Source organism: Pygoscelis adeliae, unplaced genomic scaffold (assembly GCF_000699105.1).
Source record: "Pygoscelis adeliae isolate BGI_AS28 unplaced genomic scaffold, ASM69910v1 Scaffold66, whole genome shotgun sequence".
Taxonomy (NCBI): domain Eukaryota; kingdom Metazoa; phylum Chordata; class Aves; order Sphenisciformes; family Spheniscidae; genus Pygoscelis; species Pygoscelis adeliae.
The window spans coordinates 2,197,584-2,216,546 of NW_008825167.1; the positions used below are offsets into that span (position 1 = coordinate 2,197,584).

An 18,963-nucleotide genomic window follows, 5' to 3' on the forward strand; every position below is an offset into this window, starting at 1 on the left:
GGCGCTTAGGGACATGGTTTAGTGGGCATGGTGGTGTTGGGTCGACGGTTGGACTCGATGATCTTAGAGGTCTTTTCCAACCTTAATGATTCTATGCTTCTAGATGCCATCTTTGCCACTCAAGTGACCAGGCTGATATCCTGAGGAATATACTCAGGCTGTACTCAGCACAGTGCACAGTAGCATCAGAGTTGCATTAATGAATATCTGGCCTTCCAAAGTGGCCACGAGATGTATGATGGAATATCCACCCAACTTGGCCTTTATTGTGACTATCTTTTGCAAGTGCCAATTGCTTTGACTGTTCTTTTCATGTTAACATATCTGAGGCACTCAGAGAGTAGGCAAGAACATGTGCTCTGTTGTGGCAATAATTAAACCCTATGTTAATTTACATACTAATGTGCAAATCAACTTACCTGGAGATCTCTGTGGTGAATTTCTGCTCTATTTGCCATTGTCTAGGTAGCATAGTACTGTAAGACAATGAAAAACCATACTCCTACAGGAAAAATGCATAGAAAACGTATAGAACAAAGATATCACTGGCGAAGTCAGAATATGAAAAGCACTTAGCTAAAATGGCTTTATTAAATCATAGCATCTCAGTGGGGAAGGAAAAAAAAAATCACACAAAGGAGGTTTAAAATCTGCTGGTTCCTTATGCAGGTAGTTAAATAATGCAATGTTTTCAGCTGCTAACGTTTCTTTGGGAGTCAGCCACCAAATGTGGTACGTCTCTGTACCACAGAGAAGCAAGGTACCTTGCTTCAGATTTTGCCCCCATGTGCATGGGATATTGAATTCAACTGAGATGTTGCTTAACTTTTATTACTTCTTTATAATTGCTTTTTGAAAAGGTAGTGGCACCAGCAAATTGTCTTTCTGTGCATGAAAAGCTATCAGTCTGTAAGACCAAAATAGTCTCGGAGTAGGAGATTTTAGAAAAATGACCCTCTGCCAAGCTGCTCTGGGAGATGTAACATGCTCCCAGCTGCTGAGTAGCCTGCAGCCTAAAGATACACTTCAAAGGAAGCAGTTTTGAAGACAAGCTATGATAGAAAGATTATATTTTCAGTTGTTCACCCCCAAAAGTGCCTTGTTAAACTACTGTAATGGCTGTATATTCCACAGGGTAGAAACAATTTCATTTGTTTGCAGTAATTCATTCCTTCTGTCTCTCTCTCTTTTTAAATTAATCCTTCAGTTTTTGCCTGATTATGACCCAAAGATGCAAGTCCATTTCCCTTATAAAAACTGAAAATTTACTGTAAATTTATACTCAGCTTCTAAAAGCCCCCTTTCCAGACTAGATAAATAATGTAACAATATTTTAATCTTTAATTTTTTCTAAAAGCTCCTGAGGTCTAAATATTCTTCTGGAACTGCCTGGGAACCTTCTGGAAACTACCACTTTTCAATGAGAGGAGTTGAAATTGAAGAACTTGAATGGAAAAAGGAAAGCAGAAGGGGTTAAAACAGAACTTAATGTCCCAAAGTTTTGACTCTAACTTTACAGTAGTGTTCCCAAGGAAAATAGTAATGAACCAGTGCAAAGGCATTTACATTTTTTGCAGTTATATGGTTGGTTTCCAGGTTTTCAGAGAGCTTTTGAATTTTTTACTTTTCCAGGTACATATTGGTGCATAGGGTAACATCTCTTTCTTCTGCCTCTCTGAAGAGCATGAATGCTCAGAACTCAAAAGGAGGTGGAATGGGGGTACGTATTCACTGAAAAGATTGAAACAGAGACAAAATGTTTTAATGCAGAGAAACAGTGTTTTAAAATTACTCTGTTCCAATTTGAGTTTCATTTGTAGAGTGTTAGGGAGGTCTTGGTGGTGGTGGTGTCCAAGTGACCTAATGAACATATTTTCTAGTAAAATTCCAGCTGCAATTTGTTGAAACTTAAATTGACCTTTCCCCTCCACTCGTCCGAGAAGAAACTCTGAAAACGGATGTCTTGGTCTTGGCCTTTCTCATGTTCTCGTGAGCATTTCAGCAAGAGTCCCTGATAAAAGCAGTGGCTTGGAGGGGGTTTTCTGATGCCAGAAGTTGTTCACTTGAAACTAGATTGTGACTGCAAGCTTATTTGAAAGAAAATGCCAAATGGCCCGAGATTTATATAGCCTAAGACCAGCTTCTATTGATGTCCCTATAGGGTTTCCTACCAGCCAGCCCCAGGCCTTCAAGGGCACTTGACCAGTGAGAAATTATCCTGGGTGCTAGGACTGAGGTGCCCTTTAGGCACCTTTAGTGGCCTTTAGGTGAGATTGAGTTCCCTCTTTAGTGTTAGCCTTGCTGCTTATTGTCCTGGTCGCCTCTCTCTGGGTTTTAATTGTCACATCTAGCATTTTGTAAGCAAGAAAATGGAGCTCACTTTTTTTGTGATGTTACTTGTGTGAACCATGAGCAAGGAAAGCAAAAGGAGCTGGATAATTAAGGAGGGAGCCCGCTTGGACTCTTGCTTTAGGTTGGTGAGACAAAACCGATGGTTTCACGTCTCAGGGCGAGGAGTCAGGTCAAGTAAAACTGTGCTATGTTCTTTTTTGTAAAGGCCCATTTTGGGAGGAAGGGGAGACAGGCAGGAAGGAGACAGGGGATGAGAGGGAGATTCACATTAAATTAATTTAAAATCTTTAACTCAAAAAGCTTGTTATTTTGGTTTCAGTTTTTGTAAAGGCTGATTATTTTTTTTCTCTTTACATAAGGCATTTTTATAAATGTATTTTCAGATAAGATTCGAATGTAGCAGACCTGGCCAATCAAAGATTTATTTTTTAATGGGAAAAACCAAAATGTTGAGCTATTGCAGCATTGTCAAAGAAATGTTCCAATTAAAAGGAGATTGGCATCAATTGATTTAAAATTTCTTAAATGAACATAACAAGAGATAAACTGTTGACCTTTTTCTTTATGAATGCTTTTCTTGATTGTTGTTCTGTATTCATGTGTTTCTCTGTGAATGTGCATTAATATACACAGCCTAGCTTGTTAGAATTTTATCTGGTGCACTAGCTCTGCTGCACAAAACAATAACATTTTGGACATTTCTCTTCCAAATAGACAGTGGTTCTGTATACCTCCTAGTTGTATTTTAATCCTCATTTCATGTGCTTGTGATGAGTTTTAAATGTGCTTATTTTTCTTTCCCATAGAATGCTTTTGGTTACATCAAAAATATTGCTAAATCCTTTAAGCAAACTGTGGAAGCAACCTAGAGGAGATCCAAAGGGCATTTAAGAGGTTTTACTTTTCCAAAAAGAAAAGCTTTTGGTACAGTCTCTGTTTGGGGGTGGGTGGGTGTGTGTCTGCTTTCTAAACTCATGAAAAGAGCCACATTTCTCATAAAAACAACTATGCGTAGACAGATTAAATCAGTTTTTTTGCTTAAGTTTGCAGGAAGTCCTGGGAAATGTTCTTGCTGGAAACTATGGGCTGTTTCTGGCTGCATAGATCTACTTTACTCTTTCTGCTAGTACTCAGTCACAGTTACACAAGATTTATAGATTATACCAGCGCTGACAATGTCATATCCCACCTGCCAATCCATAAACGTCAGCAGCAGTTTGAATCATTTTGCACCCTGTGCAAAATGCCGACCCACAGCCTGGCACAAGGCACGTTCCGCTTACAGCTGCCCAGTAGCACACAAGGACCTTCCTGGTACATAGACCATCCAAATAGCGGGAAGCTCTCATTTTAGGACGTCCTAAGTACAAAAGTGCACATTTTCATAGGGAGTTTTCTGTTTGTGGCCATGGTCAGATTCGCTTTTCAATCAGAGAACCAGCCACAACCGTAGGTAGAAAATGTTACTGATAGTGAAACTATTGAGTAGGCTGCAGGGAAGATCAGAGCTGGAGTCATTCCTGTTCAAAAACTGCATAATTACACTGGAATGTAAAATGTGTTGCAAGGTTTGATAGGCTTGGGAGGTTTAAGAGAAAGGAGTGTTAGCAGCTGAACTAATCTGTCATCGTAGGATGTAAAAAAAAAAAAAAAAATGTAAATCTCAGTGGGTTGGTGTTGCATGAAGGGTTCTTTTGAAAACCAGGTATTATAGCTTTTAACTGACATCCAGCTGCAGTTCTGCACTGGCAAAGAGATGAACTAAGTAGCTGGGGAGCTTGTACAGTGAATGATGCTAATTGCTAGCAAATCTGAAAGGGATTATATCATAGAGCCACTACAATAGTGGAGAGTAGACTCAACTACCCAGGACATCCTTTCCAATGCAAGTCTCCTGAAGCTTCCTCTTTAAGTAAAGAGAAATGCCCCATGTTAAAGAAATTGTTCTACTGACGCTATTTGGAAGCGTAGTTTCTGCGCTGTCTGCCCTTTCTTGCTGTTGTTTTAAAACAACATCGTCACTTAGACTCCAGAGAAGGTGCAAAATCTGAAAACAGTGAAGCATTTCAGGTTACTTATTTTAAAGGAGACATTTATGGTAGCTCCAGCAGTTGGTAGTGACTCATCTTAAGTGTTTGCCAGTGCTCAGTGAAGGTCAGGGCTGTCCTTTCTGTGTGTGTATGAGGGAGGATCAGACACAAGTACCTAACAAGAGTGCATCTGAACACAGGGCACTAGAAATGAAGTGTACACTGTTTTCAATTAGGCCAAAATTTCCTTATGTAAAGATTCTGCGAAACTGGATATTAAAGCAAGCTTCCTTGCAGAATTTTTAAATTATCCTAGGGGCCTCAAAAGAGAAGTGTATGAATGATGTAAGAAGCCCGTAGGAAGGAGATTCAAATTAGTAGAATATGTTACTTTGAAAGCATCTAGAATTTATTTTTAAAAACTACTGCAATTCTAATGAAATTAAGGGGTGACACTTCAGCTTGTCACGTTATTTTTCTTCATTGCTAATGCACATATAAATGGCTGAAATTGTTTCTTCTGTATGGAAAACTGGATGTTCTTATTTTATTTAATTGATCATTCTATTAATTCTTAAATGTTTTGTGTAGACATAAAAAATGCCTGGCTAACTAATTGCACCATCCCCTCCATGCATTCAGAAAAATGTCTATTTACCTATGTGCCCATCTTAGCATAGCAGAAATAGTATAGCTATAGGGTATGGCTGTAATCATCTGTTCAGCTTCTTACTTTGTTCCAGTACATGGATCAGACCTGTCTGCAGAATATTGTACTGTTGCTGATGCCACACCATCAAGAACGACTACATTTTCCAGTACCTGGTGGAGTTTGTGAGACTGAAAAGCATGTGCTTTGTTTTTAAACGGGATTTCTTACAGAGTCACTGCGACACTGTACAGTTGAGGCTCCATGATTCTGCTTTTTTGTTGTTGTTGTTGTTGTTACAAGAGATTTAATAACAGCTGAACTGCACTTAAATCAATCTTTATCTTTTGAACTACAGTAAGTAGATAAGCCATGGCCTATGAGAAAATATATAATTAAGCTGTCCAATGCAAATCAGGCTAGGCAGTCCTGTAAAGTTCGAGAACATATTTTCTCTGGGTTGTTGTGCTGTTTCTGTCACGTATTTTCTGTTTTTATGGACTTGTGACAATTGATCTTTAACTTAAGCAGTGTACTTTGGTCAAATGTCTCCTGGTTTTTTGGGGGCCTGTACCTGACAGTCCTGTAGGAGCGTGACCATGTGACAGGAGACTAGAAATGGTCAAATCCTGCAAGTCCACATGTGGCTGGTAGGAGGCGAGACACTGATTTTGCTGTGAGGTGTCAGAGGGGGGAAAAAAAAGTGTGACACACAGTGTTATGGTCTCTGCACATGTCTTTTGTTTGTGGGCAGCCCTTGGGTAGCACGGAGGATGCTGAAGCTGTGTGGATGGATGACCACTGAACGCGGTACTAATCTGCCCAGACTTGGCAGGCACGGTGGTCCCACAGCTGTGCCCTGCTTCAGGCGTTGGGAGCTGTTGCTGCAACAGAGCCAGGCCCGTTCTGAGGCGTGTGGTTTCCTTATACTGAACAAAAAGGAAGACTGTTTTATCCTTAAGGTAAAAGTTACACTGTTAAAAGTCGTATTTTGCTAGTGACAGCAGTAAAAATGACATATCCGATAATACACGGATTCCTCCACCACCGCTGTGGGATTTTTCTCTTTTGGCTTCATTACTGTGTGCATTTTTTTTAATATCTGATGAGAAGACATCCCTGGGTGAAATTTTTATTATGGACACTTCTAATGGAATTAAATTTCAGCCAAGTATCACCATCACCAACATGCGTGGTGAGGAAGGGGTTCCTGGCAACATGCACAAAATTCAAGGGCCCAGGAAGTGCTGGGCTAATGACTTGCCCCTTTATTTTGCAAATGTCCTGGAGATCTCAGGTGGAGCCCAGTGTTAGCAGCATTGGAAAGGAAGGCAGGACTCTGTGTGAGAGAGAGGGAGAGAAGATACATATGCACTTTATTCAAGTAATTCCACCACTGTTGAGCTTTTCAGCCACGTCCTTGTGGGTTTTCTCATTAAATTCTCTAATATATGCACAGGCATCTTTGTGACGTCTTTGCACAAAGATGTTCATTGTAACTGGTCTTGAAAGTTCAGTATATGATTCCTCACTACTGTGCTTTGCTAGTGACCTAGGTTTTTTCAGAGCTTATGCAGTAAACGGTATTTAAAGAGTCAGATTTGAAAATCATGCACGTGCTGCCATGACAGACAAACTCAGCCAGATTAACATGAGTTGTTTCCAATCGGAGGGCCACGGTATTAACAGGAGTTGTCTTTAAAGCAAGCTGTTGTTTTCTGTTACAGCTGTGTGCATACTTGTAATTGAGGAAGCAGTTCATCGTGATTAGGCAGAAATGTTTGTTTTTCTGCTTGTCACAGCAGCCTACGTTTCACATCAAGTTCTCAGAATTAATTGCCCCCATGCAGATTTTCGCTGGCTAGTAGCCACCTTGTACATGAGCTGAAGTAGGAGTGAGAAGCTTCTAACATCCTTGAAGAAAAGCTGCAGTAATCTGAGATCTCTTACAACAGCCTAGCCAGGCCTTGCTCTGCAGGTCCACTTTCATGGCCTAGTCTCGTTGTGTGCCCTTGATGGGTTGCTCTTCCAAGCACCAAATGCCCCTTCTTGTGTTCACCTGAGTGCCAGAGGTGGCATTCCCAGGAGGGCCACGGTCCTGGGTGCCTTTGCAGGATCCAACAGTGCTGAAGCTGTTAGGCAGAGATCATAGCGATGGGTTGCAATTTCCCCCAGGCCCTGCTGTGTGCCAGCAGACCCTGCTGAGCCTCGGCCACCACCCAGCCACAGCTGCTCTGGGACAGGCTCTTCAGTTGCTGCAGTGGAAAGGAGGGTGCCTGCGGGTTGAGCATACCTTTTCTCGTTCCTCCCGGCCAGGAGCAGGGTGCAAAGCGACAGGGCAAAGCAGAGCTGCTGTGCAGGTGGGGTCAGCAGGGATCTGCAGTCCTGAGAAGGAGCGCTCTCAGGTGGCTTTGTGCAGCTGCTTCTGCCATGGAGTCCCCCAAGGAGAGGTCGCAGCTCTGCAGCATGATCAGACCAGAGAAAAAGGGTTTGGAAACCGCTAGCTTACATTGAGTCTTCTGGTTTAATATTGTATCGTGCCTGGAGGTATTGCGATACCTCTCTGGTGTGACTGCTCTGAGGGATTTGTGTGGTGCTGGCCAGTACATTTCTAAATCACCTTGTGAAAGGATGCTTCTTCCTTATGTTCTTTAAGAACGGAACAGAACGGAAGTTTCTCTTACCATTACACTCTCACTCGTTCAATCCAGCGCATTATGTCTCTGAGTCAGGCTGTAATTTCCTTCTCTTTTCAGGCTTGCAGGAAGCAGAGCACACTGCTGACACGGGTTTTTAAAATATAAATAAGAAAGTTCAGTCACAATAGCAGTCACCAGTGTAGCCCGTGGGAGGTGCACATGATTAAATTGTGTGATTATACTTCCGGGATGTAAAAGTCTCTTTATTATGATAGCCTGCCAATAGGCCATATAGCGTATAACACATGCTAGTACATACAGCATTTAACTCTACTTTCGTCACGTACCTGCTATCCCTTCAGATTTTTAAATGGCTGGCAGTGTGATTAAAGATGTTTGCTCGCTGCTCAAAGAGTGTATGTCTCTCCACACTTCCCACCTTGGCTACTGGAAGAATCCTGGCAATATCCCTTACACACCATTAACATGATGAAGCATGGTTATTTTTACCTTTATCACTTAGTGCTATTTGTTTTGCAGTAACACCAGGGAGCCCTGGTCGTTTAGCAGCTGCTAAGAAAACCAAGTAAAAAGGTAGCCCCATGCCACACCTGACGTTTCAGACGTATAACATCACGGTACCGCAGGGACAGCTTGCAGATGTTGAATGCAAGGCGGGGTCCCTTCCCTTCCTTTCTCTCTTTCTGTACGCTTCTTTCCTGAAATTGGCTGCAGTACTCGCCTTGTGACTGAGCCAGCCTGTTCAGCTGCTAACCTAGCGAAAAATGTTTCCAAGGTAGTTTGCAGACATTTTTTTAAATAAGTCAACTCCCTGGCCAAACAAAGGAATAGCAGAGCTGACTCAGGATAGGTGGCAGGAGGGTGAGCTAGGGCAGGAGAGTTGGAGTTCCACTTCTTGGCTCTGTCATGCTGCTGGTACACGGAACTATACTTCAGCTAAGTCAGAAACTTGGTCTGCTTACGGAGAAATTAAATGGAAGCATAATAGAAATGATCAGAGAATAATACCTGCACATGACGTGTTTGTAGCAGTGCTTGGGACTGCACGATAATAGTGACTTTAGTTCAGTCTGGGCCTAAGAGATTTTCTTGTGAGTGAATTTGGTGAAGAGTTGAATTAGACTTTTTGTTTAACATGAAATGGAAAATTTAGTGTTTCTTAGGATTCTTAGAGTGGTGTAGGAAATGGCAGGATGTTACTAAAAGTAGCTAAATTCTTTCAGAATTAAAGATCTTTGACTATTTAATGTATTACCAAAGGTAGCTAAAGTATTTGAGAATCAAAACTGTTATGTAGTTACAGCCCCATGCTTCAGTATTCTTGAATCATTTCCCTTTTTATGGGAGATCTCATTTTCTGATTTTCAATCAAATACTTGAATAATTTTGCATGTTCTAAATAATAATAATTTCTAACAGGCTGTACGTTGAATGAAATACATTCAGATTTATTTCTGAAACTTACTGTGAACATCGGAAAAACGTGCTGTCCTCACCAGAGGTGCATCTGGTGCAGTATTTGGGCACTGAGGATGGCCAGTGGTGAACAGTAAGGAGGGTGTGCAGCGGCATCCCACTGTTGCTCTCCCCGTCCAGACAGTGGGAAGGTTTGGAGGGAGAAGGGAAAAGCAGCTTTGCAAAGGTTTAAGAGGCTGGATGCCCTGTTGTGACGGAAGTAGGGTGGTTCTTGTCTGGCAATCAAACAAGGGGAGAGTGTGGAACTGAAGAATGGGGTCAGTCAAAGATGGAGGAAAATATTTTGTAGTGAGTAAGACCAGATGTGCAGATAAACTGTGAAGGACCTTGAATATGGGGATTAGCTGATATAAGAGCATAGAGGTCGGTGCAAGAGACCTTAACGTGCTGACTCCATTGACTGTTCAGGTAATCTTTCCGATGGTGTTTTGACTGAGTTTCCAATAGGAAAGAGGAAAGACTAGTCATGGGAAGAGAAAATGATATTGCAGTATCTAGGCCACAGAAGGAGTTTCCCTGCTGGTCCCAGGGCAGGAACATGATGAGCCTGACCCATAAGAGTAAGGAGAAAGAGGAAAGTATATTGAAAGCAAAAATACTAGGTTTTCTTGTGTCACGCTTGGCAGAGGCATGTTCATTGTATCACAGAGAGGGTTGGCAGCTCCACGCTAAGACAGCTGATCAAGAGTTCCCAAAATGTCAGCCAGCCTCTCACAGAGAGAAGACAGATCTCCAAAGTGTTGACTCCTAGAATAATGTTAATACGTGCTGTGAATTTCAAAGGCCTTGTGTTCTGATTCATGGACAAAATCCCAAGAAGCTAGTATATGCTCATTAAAGATAGATATGGATAGATATATAAAATTAAAAAATTTCTTTGCTTTTCCAGCCAATCAGGTCCGACTGTCTCCATGCAATAACATCTGGTATGTGTTCTTCCCCTTTTGCTCAGCTTTCTGCAAATGTGTTTGCTATCTGCTCCATATGTTTTATATCATATGTCCTTATTTGGACAGATTTTTTTCCCCCTTTATTTTGGAGAGAGCATTTGGGTGCTGATACTTTCTACGCTGTTTATGAAAATGAGTTTATTGGTCTTGCCAAAACACAAAATGTCTTCTTAGGTAACTGGTGTTAGAGTTTATTGCTTAACTATAACATGTTCCAAATTTAGGCTTCAGAAAATTGGTTGTATTACTAATAATTTCCCCTTCATTTTTTGATGCTTGACTTGAGATACTGGGATATGATTTTCAGAAGTGCTGAGTACTTACAGCTGTAGCTGAAGTTAGTAGAAGATATGTTTGGGGCATACAATGTGCAGGTTAATGCTATAACTGAAAAATCAGGTTTACGGTGTCTTAACTGGGCACCCAGAGTCAGTGAATGCCTTGAAGAGTTATGACTCTCCATCTCAGTAGTTCATGTCTAGAATGATGATGATGATGATGTTACCCCTTCGTACTGCAGGATGTTTGAAGGCAGGGAACTGTCTTTGGCTGTTTTCCATTAAGAGATGCTGTACGTTCTCCCAAAACATGTATCCTAGAGAAAGATTAAGGGAAGAAAGTTTGTTGCCTTTTCACTCAATAAGAATAAAAAAACAAGTTTGCTTTGGAAGGGACTCTAGTGTTCTATGTCATATCCAGACCCATCTATCAAGTCTCTCAACCACTTAGGGGTTTGATCCAGTTAAACACATTTTTGAAATGTTGTCTTGAATGGATCTTTCCAGGTCATGGTATTTGGTTCTTCCTGGTGTGCTGATGTTTGGGTATTCTTTGCGATGTGTTTCAGACATCATCTGCTTTATCCTCTGGATGAAGCCCTGTTGCCGTTAGTACATTCACAGAGCTCTGGCTTGTTATTTATGGAAAAGACTCTAACCTTTTCTTCCAAAAGCAGTTACCATGCTCAGTTACTTTTTCCCCTTGCTGCTCAGATAAGTCTCTCTGATGGTAGCGAACAGCAATAAAATATTTCCCCAGTACTTTGTTCTCAATTGTAGCCAGCCAGACCAAGACCATTTTATTAGCCTCTGTGTACAAAAGGACCACGTTAGTAACAGGTTTTTTATAACCCTTTCTCCTCAAACATATTCCCACTGCGTCTTTTGCATTAGAGATTTTATAGGCTGTTTTTTCCATGTGTTTTATTTCAGTTGTTTTGTTAGTGCAGTTATGGCCTGTTCTAAAGTGGTACTATTATCAAGATGATATGGAAGGAATTTGAGACTTACTTATAAAATGATCCAATAAGAAGTATTGGATGATTAATTTGAGAATCATTTTAAGACTCGGTAGTGTTTTTAAAGAAGAGGGTCTTAGCGATAAATAAATTTGATTGGTATTGTTGTGGAAGGAGTTGCCATTTGAGGTACTAACTTCATAGGACCATGCTCCTCCTCTTAGACTATAAGCAGCAAAGTGATGCTGTGGCAAGGCTGCAATAGGAGGGAGCAATAAACTCTGTAATGGCAAAGTGCATTATCGGGCAGTCAAATTAAAATAGAGGGCTCTAGAAATGTCTCTCTCTCCCTCTCATAAATCAGATGTGATGAACAGTGTTCTGGTTGTCCTGATACTTGAAACAAAATCTCAATAACACTGCTTGCGTTGGCAGTTCACTGTGGCTTCATGCTGAACAGAATCCATTTTGATAAAGGTCCCAGATCAATGCCTCTAATGACCCTGGATATATTTTCTTCTCAGGTCCTCAGAGCTCCAGGAGATGGTCACATTTCTTGTTTCTTCTGGAGCAAAATGCTTCTAGACACATCTGACTGGCGGCAATGTTTGTTTAGTAGAAGTGAGCCCCAGACTGGAATAAGGTTCATGCTAATACATAAATTTTAGATATTTGTCTAGATCTGAGAGCATACCTGTCTCCAGGGATTTCATGTTTTGGCTTAGTTCTATCTTCAGAAAATGAAAAGTTCTGAAATAAGGTATGTTTCACAGCAGTGAGAAAGTGAAATGAGTAGTGAAATCAAGTCCAAGTTTTGCTGTATATTTATTGTCAAAATGAGCTTTTAGACAGAGTCCCATTGTCTGCTGTATAATTTCTGCCAGCTAAGAATGGGATAATAACTGATAAATTTTTCACAGCTTTTCATTAGATGAAGAAAGCAATAATTATTCCCTTTTTCTCAAAGCTGGGCATCTACCATCAAAAACAGAAGATCTGGACAAAACAAGACTTGTTCCTTGTGCTAAATGCTCAACTTTAGAGCTAGGCAAATAGGTTACATGTAAGTCAGTAGCACAGTAACAGCTTTTTCTTACCTTCTGATTCCTGTGACTGTCATAGGATGAAGAAAACCATTAGCAGCTGCACAGCTCTGTGCAACGGCTTAATTGTGTGTGGAGCAGGACTGAGTATGCTGAATTAGTTCACAGAGAGCTGATAATAAATGAGGGAAGGGAGACTGACTCCCAACTGAATAGTTTATTGCTGTGGCCCATGTTTTTAATCCACAAGAATAGAGATTGCTGGCTTTAGTTACACTTTCAGTAGATGAATTACACACTTGGTGGCAGCTCTCATTTGACATGTAATAATCAATACTTCTCCGCTTACTCACAAATGGGTGTAACAGCAAAGAGCTACCTGAAGGTCCAGAGAAGGAAAAAAGTCTGTCCTCTTAGACAAACCTTATATGCATTCAATGCTGAGAAGCTTTTGCTGTATAACATTTTAGTGTGTCCTTATTTTTCTGCTGATTTCCTGGATGCAAATTGTTTGTGGACCTTTTAGCCCAATCATGGGGTTCTGCAGCTTTTCCAGCTCCGTGAGCTTGAGGCAAATCTCAACCTCTGGGGCAAGCAGGAGCAATTTTAAGAGAGCCTCATGGCACTGCCCATGTCCTAGGGACATCAGAGCACAGTGTCGGATGTGGCCTCCTTGGGAGGACCACAGTGGTGAGCAGGAGTGAGGCCTCCATGAGTGCAAAACCCACCACAGTTATATCAGCTTGTTCCTCATCCTTGAGTGGGTCGTTACAAGTATATCTCGATTTGTGCCCATGCCTGTATGCTTACCTACAGATGGCAGATGAATGTTCTTGTAAATGCACTTTTCACTCACTGTTGAATGCTTAGGTCCCTCCCAAGACTCTTGCAAACAGTATCAAATTCTTGGAAACCCATCATCTGACCTTTTTCTTTTGGAATATTTATTAGTGTACAACAGCTACAGACTTACTCAGTGTTAGGAGTAGCAGCAGGAGTAGATAACTATTACTAGTGTGCAGTCTTACTGTTTTTAAAGCACCAGAGTAATTAGCTGTTTTCATCCTTGTTTGATTGCAATTATACTCAAATATAAATATCACTTAATGAACTTTGCAACAAGTAAGGGCTGTACCACTATTATGTAGGGCAGTCCCATATCTATGTGGTTGATACTCTTCCTGCATTAGCATAATTAAATTTAAAGTAATATTGGCTAGAGAAGGAATTTGTTTTATTGCACCTCTCAAACGAATGTGTGTCAGGGAATATAACCGAGTGGAAAAAGTCTGTCTGGAAGTAGGCAGCGTGCTGTGGTGTATTGCGTTTCGCTGACATGAGAGGAATGTGGCAGTGAGGTCTACAGTTGCCTGCTGTAGGCACTAGCACTCAGGCTGAAAAGCAGCTTGGGATGTGCCTTTTGCTTCATTAAGCAAAAGGCTTTATGCCTGTGGCATGAAGTGCTATAAAACACAGTGGAAGTATTACAGTGTATGTTGTTAGACAGGATTGCCAACCCCAAACATCTAAAATCACAAGTCATCTATTCCAACATAAAATCTATCTAGAAATTAGGGATATGTTTTTTTAAACTCTTTATTTCCTTTTTACTTCTTAAGATTAATTTCTTTTTAAGTGAAAGCTGAGATCTTCACTGAAAGTTGAGATCCTCACCTGACTTCAGGGCTTTAAGAAAAACACCAAATTTCAAAAAACTTGCAAAAAGGTCATAAAAGTTCTTAACGGTGAGTCAGGCATCTTCTGTAGAAGCTGTGTGATTGTATAAGCTTTGTCATTGTACATAGGATCTAAAAACCAGGGATGCAAAATGCAGGCTAAGCTCCTGGCACTTGCAGTTTAGTTGAGGTTTGCTTACCTTTAACAAATGCCACTCACTGTGCTGGCTCACGTTATTGAGCAGCCAGCCAAAAAAAAAAAAACCACCGCAGTCTAGAAAGCCTGTGTTCTGTGGGGGGGCCACGGTGAGGCAGTCTGTAGAGCTTACAGCCAGAGTTACCTACAGCCGATCCGTATCTGGTGTAACTTCTGCAGCCTCCCAGAGTTTCATCCTGTGCATGCTGGAGTCAGTAGTAGGACTCCTGTTTACAAGAGCAAGCATGTAATGCTGAGGGATGCATTAATTCCCTTGTGTTGTCTGCATCTTCCAAAGAAATGTCAGTGCTGACCCCTTCCCTGAAAGGGAAGGTGTAAGGGATGGTGATGTCCGAGTTTTTCTCCCCCCTCTGCTGAAGTGGCAGGATGTAGCTTTAGGATTTTGAACCGTTGCACTGTTAGCAAGCAAGGAAGGTGGACCGTTCATGTCTCTAGCCACTTTCGCAGCGCTGGAAAAGCAATGCCAGGGCATAGGCCTGGGCATTTTTAGGATCCTTTGTTCATTGTTCCTGTTGACCTGCACTTCAGTCCCAAAGAAGACAAACTACAAAGCCCACACTTTGGAAAGACAACGATCCAAGAATTTGAATAATTGTATAGGATTTATAATGTAAAACTCAAGCTTGCTGGTTTAGAAAGCGGGTGCTCCTGTACATAGGTTAGGCAGTTGGTAGATGAGCTGTAAATCTCCTTCTGTTCTATCTGCCTGTCTTGAACTCAGCTGAGATCTTTTTCTGCTGTGCAACCCTAGAAGAAACAACAATTCTTGAAATAACATTTCAGCACCATAAACACTTCTCATTTGACGCTCTGACATTTAGCGTTGGCAGCTCAGCCTGCCTCTTCAGCATGCGTGTGGCTGTCACCATTCAGCCAGTCGTTCTTTCCTGCAGAGCTAGTTCAGATGAAAATCACTTTTCTTTCAAGAGTGCTCCAAGCGGCTGTTTAACACAGCTAAGCCTCAGGAACTCTGTCATGCAAATATAAACTTGCTCTTAGGTCAACATTTAAAGCATCCTGATCATTCTTTTTAAGAATCCTATTAGTTATAGAGGAATGATAAATAATCCGGTGGTCTGGAACCACATCGTTCTGGCTCAGGGAGCTATTACCACTACAGATGATGCTTTAGGTCTTGGAGGTGTCTGTGATGCTGTACTCTTGGATCTAGCAGTTCACCTAATGGTTCAATGTAATTGAAGCCCACTGAAGTCTGCAGGAGATATCATTCAGTTTGTAAGTACTTCCTCCACCTCCAGTGGAAACATTTATAGTCAGAAGCAATGCCTTGAAGTGTTTTACTACTGTCATATTAATAGGAAAAAAGATATACAGATATAAAGAGGCTGTGTGCATTAATTATTTATCTTGCAATCAAGAAAGTATAAAAATAATCCAGGATGAAAATTGGGAAGGGTTGTAAAGCACTGGCTCTTTCAGTTTGAATAATGCAGACCCCACTCAAACTTTCCCCACAAAACATGAGGTCTAATCCTGCCACAGATTTAAATACAAAAAAACTGCCACAGATTTAAATACATTGTATTGTTACAGTATAAATATCATCATTGTAATTAAACCACTTGAAAATATGAACCACCAACTTTTTCTCTCAGGGACTCAGCCACCTATGGGATTTTTGTGCTTTGAAAATCTCCCCAGAGATGCAGCGTGCTTTGCTTCTCCGGATTGTTCTTGAAATAAAATTAGCTTTTAGTCCTTTAAAATCTGTTGGCTTTATCTGCAACTAAACACACATGTAGTAAGTGCTGTGGGATCAAAACAAAAACAAGTTACTCCTCCTACGCTTGTAGTTTTGATGGGATTTGCAGTTTGGCAAAAGTCAATAATCTGACTCTTACTGTATTTGGGATCATGGTGGATTAAGGTAGATCCCTCCGGCCTGGATCAAGAACCTGCCAAGGTATCTTGATGAAAGAAAAGGGTGAATAGAAAAGAGACTGGAAAAGGGTGAGAGAAGGCACCTGAGAAGGCAGGTAGCCTGGTCCTGAGTCCTGGGGCAGAACTAATGACACCCGTGTTGCTCCTTCCAGACATTAGCCTAGTGCCCTCTTACAAGTCTCCGCTACAGAGATTCTGTCACCTAATGAGGGTTTGGGCAGATTTTTTTTTCGTGTTAGAAATGTTTTCCTGATGGCCGACTTGCTCCACCAGGTGCCTGTGACTTTGTCCTTAACTTGCTGCCTTTGTGGGGAGAGTAGGATGATGCCACGTTGAGGAAGTGAAAGGGGACGGGGAGGGAAGTGCTCAGGCGGTGGCAGGAAGGCCATGGAGATGAAGGGCCTGGATGGAGAGCCCTGGGAGGATTAGGAGCAGAAGAAAGTGTTACCCATCCAGGCTCCTTGTCATCGTGTTTCTCACTACTGATGGCTTGAACTTGCTGACATTTTTGAAATGCTTTAGACAGATATTGAATAAGAGCAAAGTTTGGAATATAAGCACAACCACAGTGGTGGAGAAACCTCTGGGTCCCATCTGCAGAACTAAAAAATAGTAATACATTGACAGAAAGACGTGACCATAATGCCCTTTTCCTGTCTTTTCTACCCTCACAGATGAACAGGAGCCAGCAGTCAGCAGTGATTCAGATATTTCATTGATTATGGCAATGGAGGTTGGACTGTCCGATGTGGAGCTTTCCACTGATCAAGACTGCGAAGAGGTGAAGTCTTGAAAAACAAACAGGGATCCAACACTAAACTACAGGGGAGGGCCACAGGGAGGGACCGAGTCAGGTGATTCTAGGATTTGGACCAGTCATGCACATGCCTCCAGAGCACTGTCACTCCTGCACACTCCATTCTGAGATGGTCACGAAAAGCAATAGCAACAGTTGTGTCTGCCTGGATGCAGTTTCATCATCTACATACGTTCATTTTGTTCACATGGGAGACGAATGCTTCCAGTTTACCCACGAGCTTGAGAGCAGTCATGTAACTCTTCAGTGGCTCATAAACACGCAACTGAAATGACAGCTTGAGTGTTTTCTACACTTGCTCAATCGGGGTTTTGTTTCTTTTTTTTTTTTAAGATGTATGTTTGTTATGTTTGTTTGTTTGTTTATAGTTTGTTATGGTTGGACACTCTGTTTTTGTTGACTGACCCCAGCTTTTTCAAGAGTTCAATCCAGAAATCTGAATTCCCGTTCACTGGTCACTTCATGATCTGACTCCGGGATTTATCATTGCCTTGTTGTTTCTGCATGAAGTACATATGGCTTCAGAAGGATAGTGCACCAGCACCCTGCATTTAATGTGAAGCCTGCTTTCATTAAGTGGAAATGGTATATTCTGAAGGCTTTTATTTGTAAGAGAGCTCTGAATTAACAGAGATTGCTGAGGTTTGGGTTAAAACTGCATTATGTTGGCTTTTACTTAGAGCTCTGTTCTAGACAAGTGTCGTACAGTGTGAAGGAGAGAAAGAAAAGCTTAAAGCTTCACTCCGTCCTTGTAGTCCTTTGCTATATTTTATGCTATTAGCAGTTGTCAGTACGTTAATGGCCTTCCTTCAAGTCACAATTCAGTAGCTGGAAAAGAAGATCTAGTATAACGTCATGTCTTTTCTTAATTCTACAGACCAAAATCTGACCGGTAGGCTAAAGGAGTGTCTTGAGAGGTTTCCAGAGGCTGCTTGTTAACAGCTGTGCATTACGCGGATGACAAGAATATTCTTAGAAAGGGTCTGGAGATGCTGGTATCAGTGTCAGAAATGGCTAATGAAGCAAGCAGCTGGTTGAAATGTTTACTTCCTGATTCGTTTTGGCTTTTTTTCTGAGTGCGTTTTGCTGCTTGTTTTGATGGCAGGTTTTGCCTGCTTGTTATCAAACACAAGAGTTCAGGTGGTTCGTTGCCCTCCAGAGTCCCTGTCAACACTGTCCCAAGCATAATGGAATACTTGCAATTTGTATGTAGATATATATACCAAATATTTTGGGTAGAGGGGAGGGAATTTGCAAATAAACAGAACTAACATAAATCAAAACACCTAAATAATAATGACCTGTGATTATTATTTCATTCATCCTGAGCTCTGCTTTCCAGGGAAAAGCTTATTGTTACCTGTTCGGTGTACGATTTCGTTTTTCAGTCAAAATACTCAACTGTGAAGAAGCGTTTTTAGCGTACTGTTATACAAGAGTAAATGGTTTCTGTTGACAGTCAGATGATTTGAATCACATTACTGCCTCCTGGGTAAGTCCATAGAATCAACAATTCATCTTACATCAAAATTTCATGGAGAGGTCAAACATCTTGACTTGAGGGTGTCATGGCAGCATCTCAAAATGCAACTATTAGGGTTCTTGCTGCGTTTAATCTCCTTGTGGGTTTACTCGTTAGATGTGGAAACCAACTTCCAGCCAAAATTTGGTTTGTCAGATCTTATTCAGGAAAAAATGTGTTTAGAACTATCCCTAAAATTCTGGCTGCCTTGCTTCTTTAGTACAGGAAGAAGGAAAAATTATACTCCACGCTTTTCGGTCCAGTTAGAACTCAGTTCATTTTATAGCTTAATTTTTTTTATGTTCTTAGTCCCTAAATTGCAGGGTAACTTTGAGGCAAAGGAGCACAGGCTAATCATCCTTCAAAACCACGATCTGGAAATGTGCCGTTACCTTTTTATAAGCTATTTGAAAGGACATCTCTTTTTAATTA

The 18,963-nt window shown here is 41.2% G+C and overlaps 1 protein-coding gene across 1 annotated transcript in view; it reads left to right on the forward strand.

Annotated features, from left to right (window-relative positions):
• RNF150 (ring finger protein 150) overlaps nt 1-17,285 on the forward strand; it is a 138,599-nt gene extending 121,314 nt beyond the window's left edge. The window contains exon 10 of the mRNA XM_009328863.1: nt 16,867-17,285. Within this exon, the coding sequence (XP_009327138.1) occupies nt 16,867-16,985 (119 nt within the window). The 3' untranslated portion in view covers nt 16,986-17,285. The remainder of the gene's footprint in view (nt 1-16,866) is intronic.
• Nucleotides 17,286-18,963: the final 1,678 nt, after the last annotated feature.